Source organism: Zingiber officinale, chromosome 5B, assembly GCF_018446385.1.
Source record: "Zingiber officinale cultivar Zhangliang chromosome 5B, Zo_v1.1, whole genome shotgun sequence".
NCBI classification, from domain to species: Eukaryota; Viridiplantae; Streptophyta; class Magnoliopsida; order Zingiberales; family Zingiberaceae; genus Zingiber; species Zingiber officinale.
This window is the reverse complement of record NC_055995.1, coordinates 13539435-13553999: the sequence shown is the minus strand read 5'-3', so window position 1 is coordinate 13553999 and position 14565 is coordinate 13539435. Positions and strand designations below refer to the sequence as shown.

General features: G+C 42.4%; 1 protein-coding gene across 1 annotated transcript; it reads right to left on the bottom strand.

Annotated features, from left to right (window-relative positions):
* Nucleotides 1-8259: 8259 nt before the first annotated feature.
* Nucleotides 8260-9915, bottom strand: LOC121984139 (premnaspirodiene oxygenase-like). Its single transcript, XM_042536945.1, has 2 exons — nt 9010-9915; nt 8260-8890 (listed from the first exon to the last, which is right to left on the bottom strand). The coding sequence occupies exons 1-2, from the start codon at nt 9898-9900 to the stop codon at nt 8261-8263; spliced, it is 1521 nt and encodes a 506-aa protein (XP_042392879.1). The 5' UTR covers nt 9901-9915; the 3' UTR covers nt 8260.
* Between the last annotated feature and the right edge of the window lie 4650 nt (nt 9916-14565).

Below are 14565 nucleotides of genomic sequence, written 5' to 3'. Positions count from 1 at the left end.
AGGTATCGCAAAACTTTGCTCTGATACCAAATAAATTGGTATCAGATAAAATCCCAAAAATCAAGATACGCTCGCAAACGCCAGGACACAAAAATCCGAAATCGGAGCCTAGCTCTGATACCAAATAAATTGGTATTAGATAAAAAGAAAATACAGAGCATCGTAAAACCTAGCTCTGATACCAAATATATTGTCACGCCCCAGGTAGTCCCTGTCCGAAGAAATTTCGGCAGCATCTCCCATGTACGGGTGACAATATGAATCCAGAATACATATATCTCTATACCTCGGCCACACACGACCGGAATAATACAATACAAATAAGAAACATTCACGCATTTATATTCAACATTTCCACACAGATATAATATGAACAATCCACGCAGTTATATAAAGAAAGAACGATATAGAATCCTCGAAGATATATGTAAACCTCCTACTCCACAACAACGAAGAAAACAAATCTACGAAGAAATGAAGATATCCGCAGCGGAAAACTAAAAGTAGTAGACCCAAGTGTTCGATATAAAGTCCACAATACAAAACCCACATCACAAGTATATATGATTCAAAAACAAAACAGACCCCGACAACAGGAAATCCTCACGATAAAGGGCTAGCGACTGGGATCTCTCCTGACGACCTCAACCTGAAAAATAATAACAACGGGGTGAGTTCAAAGAACTCAGCAGGTAATCCAATAGATATGTACAGCAACATATAACCACCAGTAACATCCTATGGTACAGTACACTAAACCATAGAGCCTACAGTACAGTTTCCTAATAGTACAACCTACGGTGCAGTCTCCTAACAGTATAACAGGTATGCATAACTAAATAAACTGCAATAATCAACAATAAGCATGAAATACAATCTACTGCAAGAATATAAGAAGTGCATAACTGAAATAAACTGTACTCACCTGCGAGGCTCGGGCGAATGACTGTGGACATACACAGATAAAGATAGTCAGAGCAAATACGCATGTATCCTGTATGCATGTCAATCATATGCAGTCACCCAAGTGCATCATCCAATATGTAACAATCACAATAAATGTAATCTATGCATATGATGCAATATGACATGGTCACCCCTGACGCCAGTCAGCATCTCACACACAATGGTGAGACCGCGTGGGTAGGGCTGTGACACCGTGCACTCTGCCGTCACTACCCCTGGACGGGATGCACCGGAGAACACCTATCCTCCAACCTCAACTATAGGAGGGAGCGCAATGCTCTCATCTCCCGGTACACAATGACGGGGAGCGACCCCGGTGTGCTACCACGCTGCCTATCACACTACCCATGAGTGGAGCATCCAGTGGAGCACCACCGGGCAACCTACACACCCTGTGTGCTGTGCCACTACTCATGCAGCCGGCCGACGAGCTCAACAATAATGGAGTCGTCAATCGCCCAGCATGCAATCATGCGATATGGTGCATGCGGCTACAATATGTCATACCTGAACATATCTTCCATATGTGTAGATGCCAAACAGACAAACACATATATAACGATGATAATAAACAGCATAAACCCAACATCACATATCCAGCATGTATAACAACTAATCCAGTATAGTGAAGCCCTATATATATCCATATCCACGAACATATATGCACATGGTAAGAAGTAAAGGTATACCAGCCTAATGTATAGTAGATAACAGTAGAAGCATGTATCAGGTATCAACTAAACTAAACCCAGGAAAATACTAACTACCAACACTAGTAAGTATATATAAACTGCACATATCATAAGACACCATCAAAAGATAAGTCAAAGGGTACCCGCCTCAAAAAGAAGGTATACTCAAGCAATCCAAGGTCGAGACGCCCGTCTTAAATCAGAGTCCTGTGTCAACAAACAATATATATATTTTATTTAGCTAAATCCAAATGAATAGCTAAATAAAATCCCTAAACCTAAATTAGGGCAAAACCCTAAGCACACAACCTCAATCTACATAATTAAATCTAATGGTTAATTAGGATTAGTTACCTAATCCCTAATCACCAATTAGATTAGAAATGTAATCTTAGATTAAATCCAATAGTTGACTAGGGTAATTGTCTTAACCCTAATCATTCCATTAATTTAATCTAAGCAATTTAAATCTAATCAAAATCAACATAACCCTAATTCAAATCTACACATCATGTATCAACTAATCATGGATTAATCCAAATCATACCTAAATCTACACATAAACCTAATTCGTCAACACATGAAACAATTACCCTACACCTTACCTCAATTCCCAGCTACTGTCCTGTTGATCCACAGCACCAAGTAATATTGCTGCCAGAAGGAGATGTTGCTGGTTTGTAGGTTCTGCCGAAACCAATGAAGTTGCTGGAAACCAAGATCACCTTCACAAATCCTCACTGGATTGGATCAAGAAAGATCAAGAGATCACAGATCAAGCAACAATCCTTCTTGCCCCTATCCGACACCTCAATGATCCCAACATCTCCAATCCGTGACCTAAATCAACCTCAAAGAAAAGGAGGTGCTTCGGTAATCTAGGGCAGAGACAAGAAAGTAAAGAAGAAAGGATCGGTCGAGGTTTCTTACCATCGAAGCCCTAAAGACCCTTCCACGCCGACGATCGGGTGGATCTGGATCGATCCAGTGGCGTCGGATCGGGGAAGAAAGGTCGGCTAGAGGAGATGCGACGCCATGTCTGCGATCCGGAGAGGAACAGCGCCGCCTGGATCTGTGCTCAACGGCCGCCGACGCTGGTAAAGGAAGATCGTCGGAGCTGGAGCCTTGCTCCCGTCGCCGTCGCTTGTCCGCGAGAGTGAACAGAGAGAGGAAAGGGTCGGGGAAGGAGAGGAGATCGCAAGGAGAGGAGAAGAGCACGGGTTCGGCGTTTGGGGAGGAAACAGGAAATAAAAGAAAAGAAATTATATTTAAAAACATTTCCTCACTTAAACGGGTATCCCAAACAGGCTTTATCCGAACCCGAAATTGATCCCCTCAAAATTCATCTTACGAGCTCCGAAAAATTCCCAGAAAATTTCTAAAAATTTCGAAAATATCTATAAGGCTATTTCTGAAATAACCCTATTTATTTAAATTTTCCGAGTTCTCACAGAGTTAGTCACTTCTTTAAGGACAGCTACTTCCTTTAGAAGTGACTTAATTCTTAGATTAGATTTAGCTAATTTTCGTAACAATTAATTGACTAAATTATTTAGTCGAGGGATACTTACAGAGGGATCAGGCCCTTCGAAAACAGATACGGATCCGTGGCTTCTTTCCGATTCTTCTTCCGACTCGCTCTCGCTCTTGGACACATCGATCTGGTCTCGGGCCATTAGGGCAAGAAGGCTCGTCTGTTCGAGCTCGTCGTCGGTATCCTCTTCTGAAGATTCTTCAAAGGTTGCTTTTAGCACCTTCTTCTTCCTCTGCTTCTTTGCATCCTTCTGATTGGGGCAGTTGGCCTTGATGTGCCCCTTCTGGTTGCACCCATAACAAATCACCTCAAACTTGACCTTTGAGCTGGGTTGAACCTCCTTTGATTGTACGACTTTCTTTAGGTCTCTCTTGTTGAATCCCTTCTTCTTCTTGTAGAGCTTCTTCACAAAATTCACGAGTTCGGAGGTCAATTCGTCGTCTTCATCGTCTGAGTCGGGTTTGACTTCCGATTCAGGTTCAGTTCTTCGCCGTAATCTTGGTTCGCATGTTCGACTGGTACCTGCAACCAAAGCAATACCTTTCTCGATTGGCTGTGTATTAGTTTGTTCATGCAATTCAAATTCTGAAAACAATTCATCTAGCCTAATAGAAGTTAAATCCTTGGAGACTTTGTAGGCATCTACCATTGATGCCCACAATGTGCTCCTCGGAAAAGCATTAAGTGTGTACCTTATAATGTCCCTGTTCTCGACCTTTTGCCCGATAGTGTGGAGGGAGTTGAGGATGTCTTGAATCCATGCATGGAGTTGACTTGCTGTCTCTCCTTCCTGCATTTTCAGATTATATAATTTATTGAACAAGAGATCTCTCTTGCTTACCTTAGTGTCGGAGGTGCCGTTGTGGAGTTCGATCAGCTTCTCCCAAAGTTCTTTTGCGCTGGAGAACGGTCCAAGTCTGTTGAGTTCCTCCTTGGTCAGTCCACACTGGAGGGTGCAGGTTGCTCTGGCATCAGCTTCCATCTTCTTGATTAGGGTCGATTCCCATTTTTCGCAGGGTGTCGGCTTGCCGTCTTCGTCGGTTGGCAGTTGTATTCCAGTCTTGATAATCATCCAAGTGTCAAACTGTGTCTTGAGAAAGGTTTCCATTCGCCCCTTCCAATATTCAAAGTCTTCTCCAGAGAAAAGTGGTGGGCGAACGGTGCTGAAACCTTTTTGTTGGGCCATTAGCGATATGCAAAAACAACAAAAAAATAGAAATGTCCCAAGACTAGGTCTTGGATTAGCAGTGCGCGAAATCAAGTAAAAAAAATGAACTCGAGTGGTGTTGCACCAGCCTCAAGCTAAAATCGATTCGAAAAAAAAAAATTAGAATATAGCTATTAAGCTAATTCTAATTGACTCCGTAAAACTGAAAATACCACGAAAAAATTGCGTGATTGGTAGTTGCACCAGATTAACGCGACCCCGCTCAGATACTAATTGTTGGATCAAAAGCGCTAGAGGAGGGGGGGGGTGAATAGCGCTCGTGGCTTTCACTTATCGTTTCAGAAATCTTACGAGTAACGCAGCGAAAATAAATAAAACAACCAACACATAGAGGACTCTAAGATTTACTTGGTTCGGAGCTTAGGGCGACTCCTACTCCAAGGCCCGCGATCGTTGATCGCTTACTGTGGGAAACAACTATATCGCGCAAAAGTTTGTACAACTAAGAATTACAATAAGTGCAATAATTGAAGTAAACTTATACCGACGACAGAATTTTAAGATCATGGAGCTCCGGGTCGTCAGAAACTTGTAGCAGCACTTCAGGGTGTTTTTGAGGCAGCGCGTTGTAGCTTGATCGCTTGGAAGATGTTGTCTTGAGCCTCTGCCTCGAGCCCCCTTTTAAACAGTGCTGGAGGCGCCTCCAAGCCTATCCGAGGCACCTCCAGGGCGCCGAGTCGCACACATGGATCAGTTCTGATCTGGTCGCACCTTATCCCACTGAAGGCGCCTCCAAGCTGCTCCAAGATGCCTCCAACGCCTGGTCCAAGGCGCCTCTAGCATCTCTGGACAACTGGCTTCGGCTAGCTCCCGAGGCACCTCTAAGCCCTATGGAGGCGCCTCGGACACTGTTCATCCGAGATCTAAGTTGCCCATTTGTTCCTGTAAATTGTGTTAGTCCCAAACACAAACCCTGCAAAACAAAGTTAGCACAGAAATAATATGATAGATAAACTTGACAGTCGTCGGACTATCTGAGTCTAACTTCGGATTTCCAACCGGAAACCCTAGGTCGACCCGACGCCTACTGTTCCCTCTACGGGGAGCGCGTCCTCACCTACTCCACTCAGGAGATTTACCTGATGCCAATGCGATCCTCCAGATCGACTGGACTTTTGCTCAGCGTTCGAAACTTCTGGACTTTCTGCTGGACTTCCACTTCCCGGCTCGTCCAGTCTTTCACCTGGTTCGCGACACTAGGACTTTCCACCTAGGGTTACCCCCCTAGGACTTTTGTCTGAAGCTCTCGACCCGCCAAGACTTTCCGCATAGGGTTACCGCCCCCTATGACCTAGGGTTACCGCCCCCTAGAGTTTTCTACCTGCCTAACCGCAGCTAGGACTTTCCTGAAATACTCAATTAAGTACGTTAGATCACAAAACAACTTAACTTTGAATTCCTTTGCCATTATCAAAACAATGGTCGATCGTCGGATGCTTCCCGCACCAACAGAGTTCCCCAAAGACTTGCTTCGCATGCCTACAGAAGATCCTGCCAGAGTCGAGCAGTACTAAGCATCCTGCATTGGAGATTCTCCTCCCCGCAATCCTAAGTGGGATAAGGCCTTCGATGTCAATGATTCACCCGAGCGGACAAGCGTGTCTTTCTCCTAGGAGATCCTCGAATATAGGCTTCCCAAGCATTTCCGACCCTTGCCGGTTGGAAAATATGGAGGCTTCACCAATCCCGAAGACCATCTCTATCAATCTGAAAATGCTGCTCTACTACACTAATACACGGATAGTGTCAAGTGCCAAGCATTTTTAACAACCTTGTCAGACTCGGTGTAGAGATGGTTTGATCGGCTCCTTGCTAGTTCCATCACATGCTTCAATGATTTCAAAAGGGCTTTCCTATACCATTTTGCAAGTAGCTGAAGGTACCACAAGACAAACTTGAGCCTCTTCACCCTCAAGCAGGGAGCAAAGGAGTCCTTAAAAGCTTATATAAGGCAGTTTAATCAAATATCTATGGATGTTCCTTCCTCCACTTCTAAAATACTAGTAAGTGTCTTTTCACAAGGACTCATTGATGAAAACTTCTTCCACTCTCTGGTGAGAAAACCCCCCAAGAACTTTGATAGTCTGTTGGGGCGAATAGTCAAATACATCAATATTGAAGAAGCTAAAACCGCTTGGAAAATAAAAGTACTTGCTCCAGCTCCCTCCTTCCAAGCCAAGCATAAGGCTCCTCCACTTGCATATGACACAAAGAGCACTGGTCGAGTTCTCTCTCCTCGGCTCAGGAAGGGAGGATAGTACAATATGTAAAAATGGCACAAACCTCATTTACCGAGCCTCGCCACTAGATACCAACTTTCTGTATATACCACAAATCCAAAACTCACAATACTCAAGGTTGCCATCAATACATCTAGAATAGTCATCGAGCGGCTAAGCAAGGTAAAATCTATAACCCAACTGGGAAGTCTAAACCCTAAAGGTAAAATCTTTTAAAAAAATTAACTTAAAAATTATAATCCAATTGGAAAATTTGAATCCTAGAAATAAAATCTTAAAAAATATTTTAATTATTTTTTAATTCTAAATTTAAAAAAATTTAAAAACAAAGAAATTTTTGAATTTAAAAACTAATAATATTTCTTTATATAAATCCTTAATACGTTAAGATATCCCCTTAACACATTACAATACTCCGTAAATATTTAAATTTATTTAATTTTTAATTTTTTTTTAACTAAATACTATAATCCAATTGAAAAACCTGAACCCTAGAGATAAAATCTTAAAAAAGAAAATTAACTGAAAAATTATAATCCAATTAGGAAGTCTAAACCTTACAAATAAAATCTTAAAAAAAATATTTTAATTCAAAATTAAAAAAATAAAAAAACAAAGAAATATGATATACTGCACGGCATGCACAGTTGTATATTGTAGCATCGTACAGTATATCATAATCGTATGTTATATATATTTCTCCAACTTAATTAGGGATGACAATGGGGCGGGGCGGGGGCGAGTTTGTCATTCCCATCCCCGCCCCGTTCTCATTTTTTCGGGTTCGGGGATTCTCCGAACCCGAACCCACAGGGATCAAATCCCCATCCCCACCCTCATCCTCGTCTCATTCCAAAATTTAATTTATATTATTATTATTATTATTTAATAATTATTATTAATGATAATATTAATATTAATATCAATATTAATAACATTATTATTAATAAAATTTTCAAAAATTTTAATATTAATATTAACACTATTATTAATATCTTTTTTAAAAAATCATATTATTATTTATTAATATTAATAATAATAATATTCGGAATGAGTTCGGGAATAGAGATAGTATTCTCATACCCGCTGGGAACCCACCCCATCTCCAAAAAATCAGGAATCCCTATCCACATTTCAGATTTTCTCCACGGGACCCCAGACCCACAGAGAAAATTACCATCTTTAAACTTAATGACTTCTTTAGTCCGGCGGGATTCTTTAGTCCGGCGGGATTCCGTTGAAACCCGAAGAATCCGAAGATTATGGGAGAATTTTCTCAAGGGAGACGAACAATTATGGGGGGAGTCTAACACCCTGTGCATTTAATGAAGGTGATGGTGATGGTGATGGTGATGGAGAATTATTGATCTCTTTTTTTTTAAAAAAAAAAAAAAGGAACGATTTTTGACTAAATGGAGAAACTAAATGATTTGAAGAAATATTCGAGCATATTCACTTTACAAAAAAAAGACAAAAATACATCACAAATACACATGCCATCAATTATTCTAATTAAAAATTTTACTGTCGACACGAGCTAGTGAAAGTACTGCCCGTGAAAGATAATGCTTCGATGTGTAACTCTTCTCTTTTAATTAATTTACTCGGAGGCCCGCAAGGGGTAGCGAGGTGAAGGAACTAAGAGAAGATTAACCTTCCTTGAAGCGCTTGCTCCGAAAGATTCAGACATGTCAATGTCCTCTGCTTTCACTCCTTTCGGAAATGCCCAATCGAAGTGGAACAGAAGCTGAGACAATGCCAGCTCCAAAGTGGTCAATCCAAAGGTCATGCCTGCACACATCCTTCTACCGGCACCGAATGGCAAGAACTCAAAGTCATTGCCTTTGAATTCTTTGTCGACACCTTCTTCGAATCTCTCGGGCTTAAAGATCTCGGCATCCTTCCAGTATCTTGGATCCCTTCCTAGTGCCCAGACATTGACGAGGACTCTTGTTCCAGCAGGAAGTGTGTAGCCGAGAACTTCAGTAGTCTCTTGAGCCACTCGTGGAAACAAGAGGGGGAATGGCGGATGCAACCTTAAAGTTTCTTTGACCACTTCATGGAGATAGTTAAATTGTGGAACATCAGTCTCCTCGATGTAACCTTTATCCTTCATAGCTTCTCTGACCTCTTTTTGAGCTCTCTGTAATGTGGAAGGGCGCAACATGAGCTCAGACATAGCCCATTCAATGGTGTTTGCGGTTGTCTCCGTTCCTCCAGCAAACATATCCTGCTCAAATCAACCAATGAAGAAATCATTAATTAATTAATTAATTAATTATAAATAAATTTGAATAATCTGTTGCTAGCTATATGAAATATATATAGGCACAGATATGTATTACTCACAATCACAACAGCCTTGATGTTGTCAAATGAGATTGGCACTTCTAGATTGCCGTCGTCTTTGAGCCTGAGTAAAACATCAATAAGATCCTCCTCTTCACCTGCATCGCGGTTCATCTGATGCTCCTTGATTGTCGCATCCAGGATCACATCTAGTTTCTTGTGATATTTCTTTAACTGAGTGCTAAATCCAGTGAGGATATCAACAACCTGGAGAGACGGAAAGAGATCACCAACGCTAAATCCGCTAGCCAGTTTGATGACTTCCTTGATGGTCTCCATGAACTTCTTCTGTTGCTGGCACCTTCTCCCAAACGAAGCTTGGACCACGATGGAGTTGGTTAACTCGTTCAGCCTCTCCCCCAGATTGACTGGCTTCCCGATGGCAGCAGCGTTGCTGACGTCGCTCATGAGACGACCCACCTGCTCTTTTCTCAAAGACACAAATGACTTGACACGCTTCGCGCCGAGCAGCTCCATGACGCAGATCTTGCGCAGCTGGCGCCAGTACTCGCCGTTGGAGAAGGCGATGTCGCTCTGGCCGTACGCAATGATCTTGGCGGCGGTGAACTCAGGGCGAAAGGCGAAGTTGGCGTCCTGCGCCTTGAGCACCTGCTGCGCGCCCTCCCGCGAGCTGAGTATGATTTGGTCGACTTGGCCGAGGCGGAGTTTCATGACATTCCCATGCTTGCGAGCCAGGTCGCGGAGCGCATGGTGGGGCAACTTGCCAATGAGAAGATGAATGCTGCCGATGAAGGGAAGCCTTGAGGGAGTGGGAAACTCCGGCCCTACGTGCTTAGGCTTGGAGCTGAAGACCCTCCTGACGATGATCAGAAGAACCAAGAAGATGGAGAGCAAGACGGGAAGGGAAGGGACCTGTAACTGTAACTCCATCTTGACCCTCGCAGCTTGTGTGTGCTAATTTGGACAGCAAAATGGGAGCTATATAGCAGCTAAGTCAACGTTCCAAAATTGATGGCCGAGCCTTTGATCAACTCGTCAATACCCAAAGTCTTGATCCGTTGAACAAGTCATCCCTGAAGCTATGTAGCATTAATGAAATTTCATCATTAGTGGCTGAATCTGAGGGCAGGCTTAAAGTCAAGTCCATTCTTTCGCTCTTGTCAAAGTCAACCTCGCTGCCTGATTCGTACCGGCTTCTGCCGTTGCAAACGTGCGTGGCTGACAATAAACTTTAATCTTCACGTGTAAGTAAAAATTGCTGATTAAGATAAACTTTCGACTTCATTATTTGATGGCTTCATTATTTGTCACTCTATTTTATTGATCAACCATGAAATGATGAACCATTAATTTATATATCTATTTTTGAGTATTTTCTTGAAATTTTTTCTTATGTATATCATTATTTTTGTTATTATATTTTATTTGATGGTTTCATTATTCTCTATTTCATATACCCAACTTTTATAATTCTAATATATATATCATATTACAAATGAATCCAAATATAACATAACTGTCAAAGTTTGACAGACGTAGTAGTCAAAGCTAGGGTGAGATGACCATCAGGGAGCCACTCATAATAAGGTTTGGTTCTTCGCCCAATGCAAAAGTCCTTAGTACATGGATGCTCAGCCAAAAAGTCGGTCGAACCAAAGAGGCCTAGCACTCCTTGCTTATAGTAAGACGCCTAGCATATACCCGACTAGTTATTATCTGTCCGGATTCAAGAGAGTCCTGACCGATCACAAGGTCGCTCGCTCGCGTGTACTATTCAAGCAAGACTCAGGGACCTAGCATCCCGCTTTGAGTGCCTAGTATACAATAGACTAATTTGACAACCGGTGAAAACATAGGTGTCTTTATTGTTTATTTTCCCATCCTTCTGTATATGGGGATTGGTTAAACAACTGCCCTATCTTCGCCAAGTAAGTATACATGGAAAATCTTAGAAGAAACTTGACTTGATTCCCAGAGCTCAAATATTACTTTAGGGACATGCCTCCCAGTACAAGGACTATCAGGTGAAATTACTAGTCGGGCTTTTCAGAGCCTCAGTTCTCCATTCTTCGAAAGTAAGTATCCCTGCCTATGGTCTGTTGATTTTAAGAACCGTCCGAATGTAGGGGACTTGACTTCCAGCATTACACAATCTAGAGCCGAGCGATCTTAAGGGTCGTCCGTCCTACCATACTCAATATTCTGCCCTTATATATATGCATATCATTGGCCACACATTCGGTCGGGATATCTTTAGGGACCACAATACCAGAGAATCGTAACAGTTTGTCAAAAAATATTCTTATATTATTATGTGGGCATTCTAGATTTACATCATCCCCTCAATAGGAACTGGAGGTACGTCTGCTCTCAGCTCAATCACAGGTTCAGTCGGAAGTGACTTTGAGGAATAAAGTCTACTCGGAGTTGAAGCAAAAGACTGAGGAGCTGGATACTCTAAGGGTCCAGCATGCCTTAGAGGTGGCCGGTCTAAACAGAAAAGCTTATGCAGATGTTTTACTAATATCTCAGTAGCAACGAGCTCTGGATCGGTAGAATTCTAAGGTGGATCTTCTGCAAGCCGCGTTGGCTCAGATTAGGTCGGAGAGAACCTTTCAGTCACTTGTTTGTGAGGGGGAACCCCATAAACGCCAGAGGACAGGGCAAACCTCTCCTCTTTGTCCAAGCTGTCATTCTATTTCCCGCCCCCATTTAGGTGTGGAAGCACAATCTGACGTCTATAAACGAAAATGAGATTCCGTTGGACGACAGATTTTTTCTTCGACCTACAACAGTACCAGGCAAAATATTCCCCTTTCCTTATGTGGTTACAAAGTTACTAGTAGTGATATCAGAGTTTCATGTGTTTATTTGAGAGTAGGAGCATGTGTAAGCATGTTGTTGATTGTGTAAGAAATAACTAAATAAGACACTTTGCATATGAGTTCGGGCGGATTTGAATTTGGTCAAATTTCTGAGTTCCGGCCTGCCTATAAGATAGGTCGACATCATAGTCTGTTGATATATTCTGAATTTTAACAAGTCATGATTTGCTAATGTTGTTTTATATTTTCTTTCCATTCCCTTCTTTATTACACCTCGTTAATTGGTTTTGCAATGGAAAGAGAGTATTGGTGATGTACTATGCTGTGGCGCTAATCCGGGCATGATTTGCCCTATTATGTCCATCATAAATGCCCGTTTATGGACTTTCGACATGTGTTACCACTTTCTTCCTCCTGACGTAATCGCTCGCATGCTTTTTGGCAACGTCTTATCATATTCTTTCTTTGATAAATCAACGACTACCATTGTGAGGTTTGTTCACATCCAACGGTGTTTTTTGTTAGTTAATATTTTCGAAAAATCCTAAACCTTTTATATCCTTACTCCTTCGTCTTCTTCCTTACGCTCTCTGTTGGTGCCATAACTTAGCTTTTTCCGTCCTTCCTTCTTCTCCAACATTTCGTTGTCGTCCTTCTTTCTAAGGCTTCAGTAAGTCGTTTTTTATTCTTATATTTCTGTATGGCTGAAGAATCATTTTCCGCATGGTACGTTTAAACCTCTTCAACCTTTCACAAAGATGATAGTCTGCTCTTCGTTCCTTGTATGGAATTCCCAAAGCCTATCGTATTGCTATTCCTGATACTGATTCTCGTCCTCATCTCCCTCCTGAGAATCATGTTACCTTCTTCAAAGATCAACTAGCAGCTGGTCTGCATTTTCCCATCCCCCCTTTTCTGGTTAAAATAAGTCAGTTCTTTGATATCCCCTTGCAACAATTCACCCCCAATGTCTTTCGTTATCTTTGTGATTTGTTCATGCTCTTCCGCCTCTTTGATATCCCTCCAACCTCTCAAAATTTCTTTATGTTCTCCTATCCTAAGAGGTCAGAGCTTGACATCTTTTTGTTTTAATCCAGGCCTAAAATGACCTTTTTTGAAGAAATGTCCTCTTCCATCAAGAGATGGAAATCATGCTTTTTCTTTGTAAAATTCCCTGAACCCCTCCTTTGGTCTACTTCTTGGAAATCCTCTCTTCCTGCTCTTCCTGATGTGAAGGAATTGCATAGACATCCTTCCTTCACTACTTACTCACAGAAGCTATCAGGTTGTCGTTTATTCATTCAAAAATGGATCCAGGATGACCTTCTTTATCTTTTTGGATTGAGCCCCGTTCAAATAGGGCTTTGTGGCTCCCTTGGTAAGTCACTCTTTGTCTATTACAATCCTTTTTTACTAACTAAGGTATTTTTTACTTTGTGTAGTGGATGCTCTATTCAAAGCTACAATCGATGGGCAGTCGTGTTTGGAGGAAGAAGTAGTTAAAGCTAAAGAGCAAGAACTTCTTGCCGCATTGGGTCAACCCTCTTCGTCAGAAGCCCCTGCTATCACAGAGGACATTTCTACTTCTCAAGCTGCAGTTCCAGAGGGGAGCCCTCCTGAACTTCCCACAATTGTTGAGCTTGCCTCCCCTTCGTCTTCAGAGAAATCTCCTTCAGAAGCCCCCACCAAGAAAAAACGTAAACTGACCCTTGTTCCGTCCCCAAAACAAAAATCTATTTCTCATTCTGAAGATCTTCCCCCTGTAGATGTTGTTCCTTCTTCTCTCGATCTCCCTCTCTCACCCCTTTATCCTACTCTTGTTCCTTCTTCTTCTGCCACCATAGCTATTCCTAGTGGTAGTTCTTCGCCTCCTTTTTTTATGAATTTTTCTGAACAAATGAGCTTCCCCCCCCCCCCCCCCCCCAACTCACCATACCTTATTTACTATCCCCCTTTGATTCAGACTACTTTATCTTCCACTTCTTCCCATACTGCTACTCTACCTATACTCTGTTGGTGCAATATCCTTTAGGTCAAGGTTGACTGGTTTGACCAAGCTTGAGTCTTGGTCATAGTTTCGATGTTTGACAATACATGTAGACACATGGACAATGCAGGTGCAGTTGTTCATATGGGGAGATTCTGATCAGGGACTGATCAGTGTGAATGAAGAAGAGTCAAGTAGGTATACCTGACTGGAAGGAAACCCTGGTGAGTGAAGCCAGGTGAAAGTCCTAGTGAGTGAAGCTAGGCAGATGGAAATCCTGGTGAGTGAAGCCAGGTGAAAGTCCTAGTGAGTGAAGCTAGGCATATGGAAAACCCTAGTGAGTGAAGCTAGGTGAAAGCCCTGGTGAGTGAAGCCAGGCAAGGGAAAATCCAGATGGATCAAGGATGATCGGATATATGGTGTTGGGAAGTTCTGGCAGGTCAAGGGAGTGACCAGATGCTAGGCATGATGGACCAACAGGTCAAGGTTGACCGGATGTTGGTTTGAGAGGCTTGGGACTTAGTTTTGGGCAAAAAACCAAGAGCTGGATCGATCAGTGGATCGATCCAAGCCTTTCCTAGCGAACAGAGAGCCTCTGAATCGATCAGTGGATCGATCCAGAGGTCCCAGTCGATCAGCCGATCAATTGGGACGCTGCTGCTTCGCACGATAAGCGCTGGATCGATCCGTGGATCGATCCAGGCGTTTTTCCATAGCACAGAGGCACTCTGGATCGATCCGTGAATCGATCCAAAGCCTCCCCGATCGATTGGGAGTTTTCGA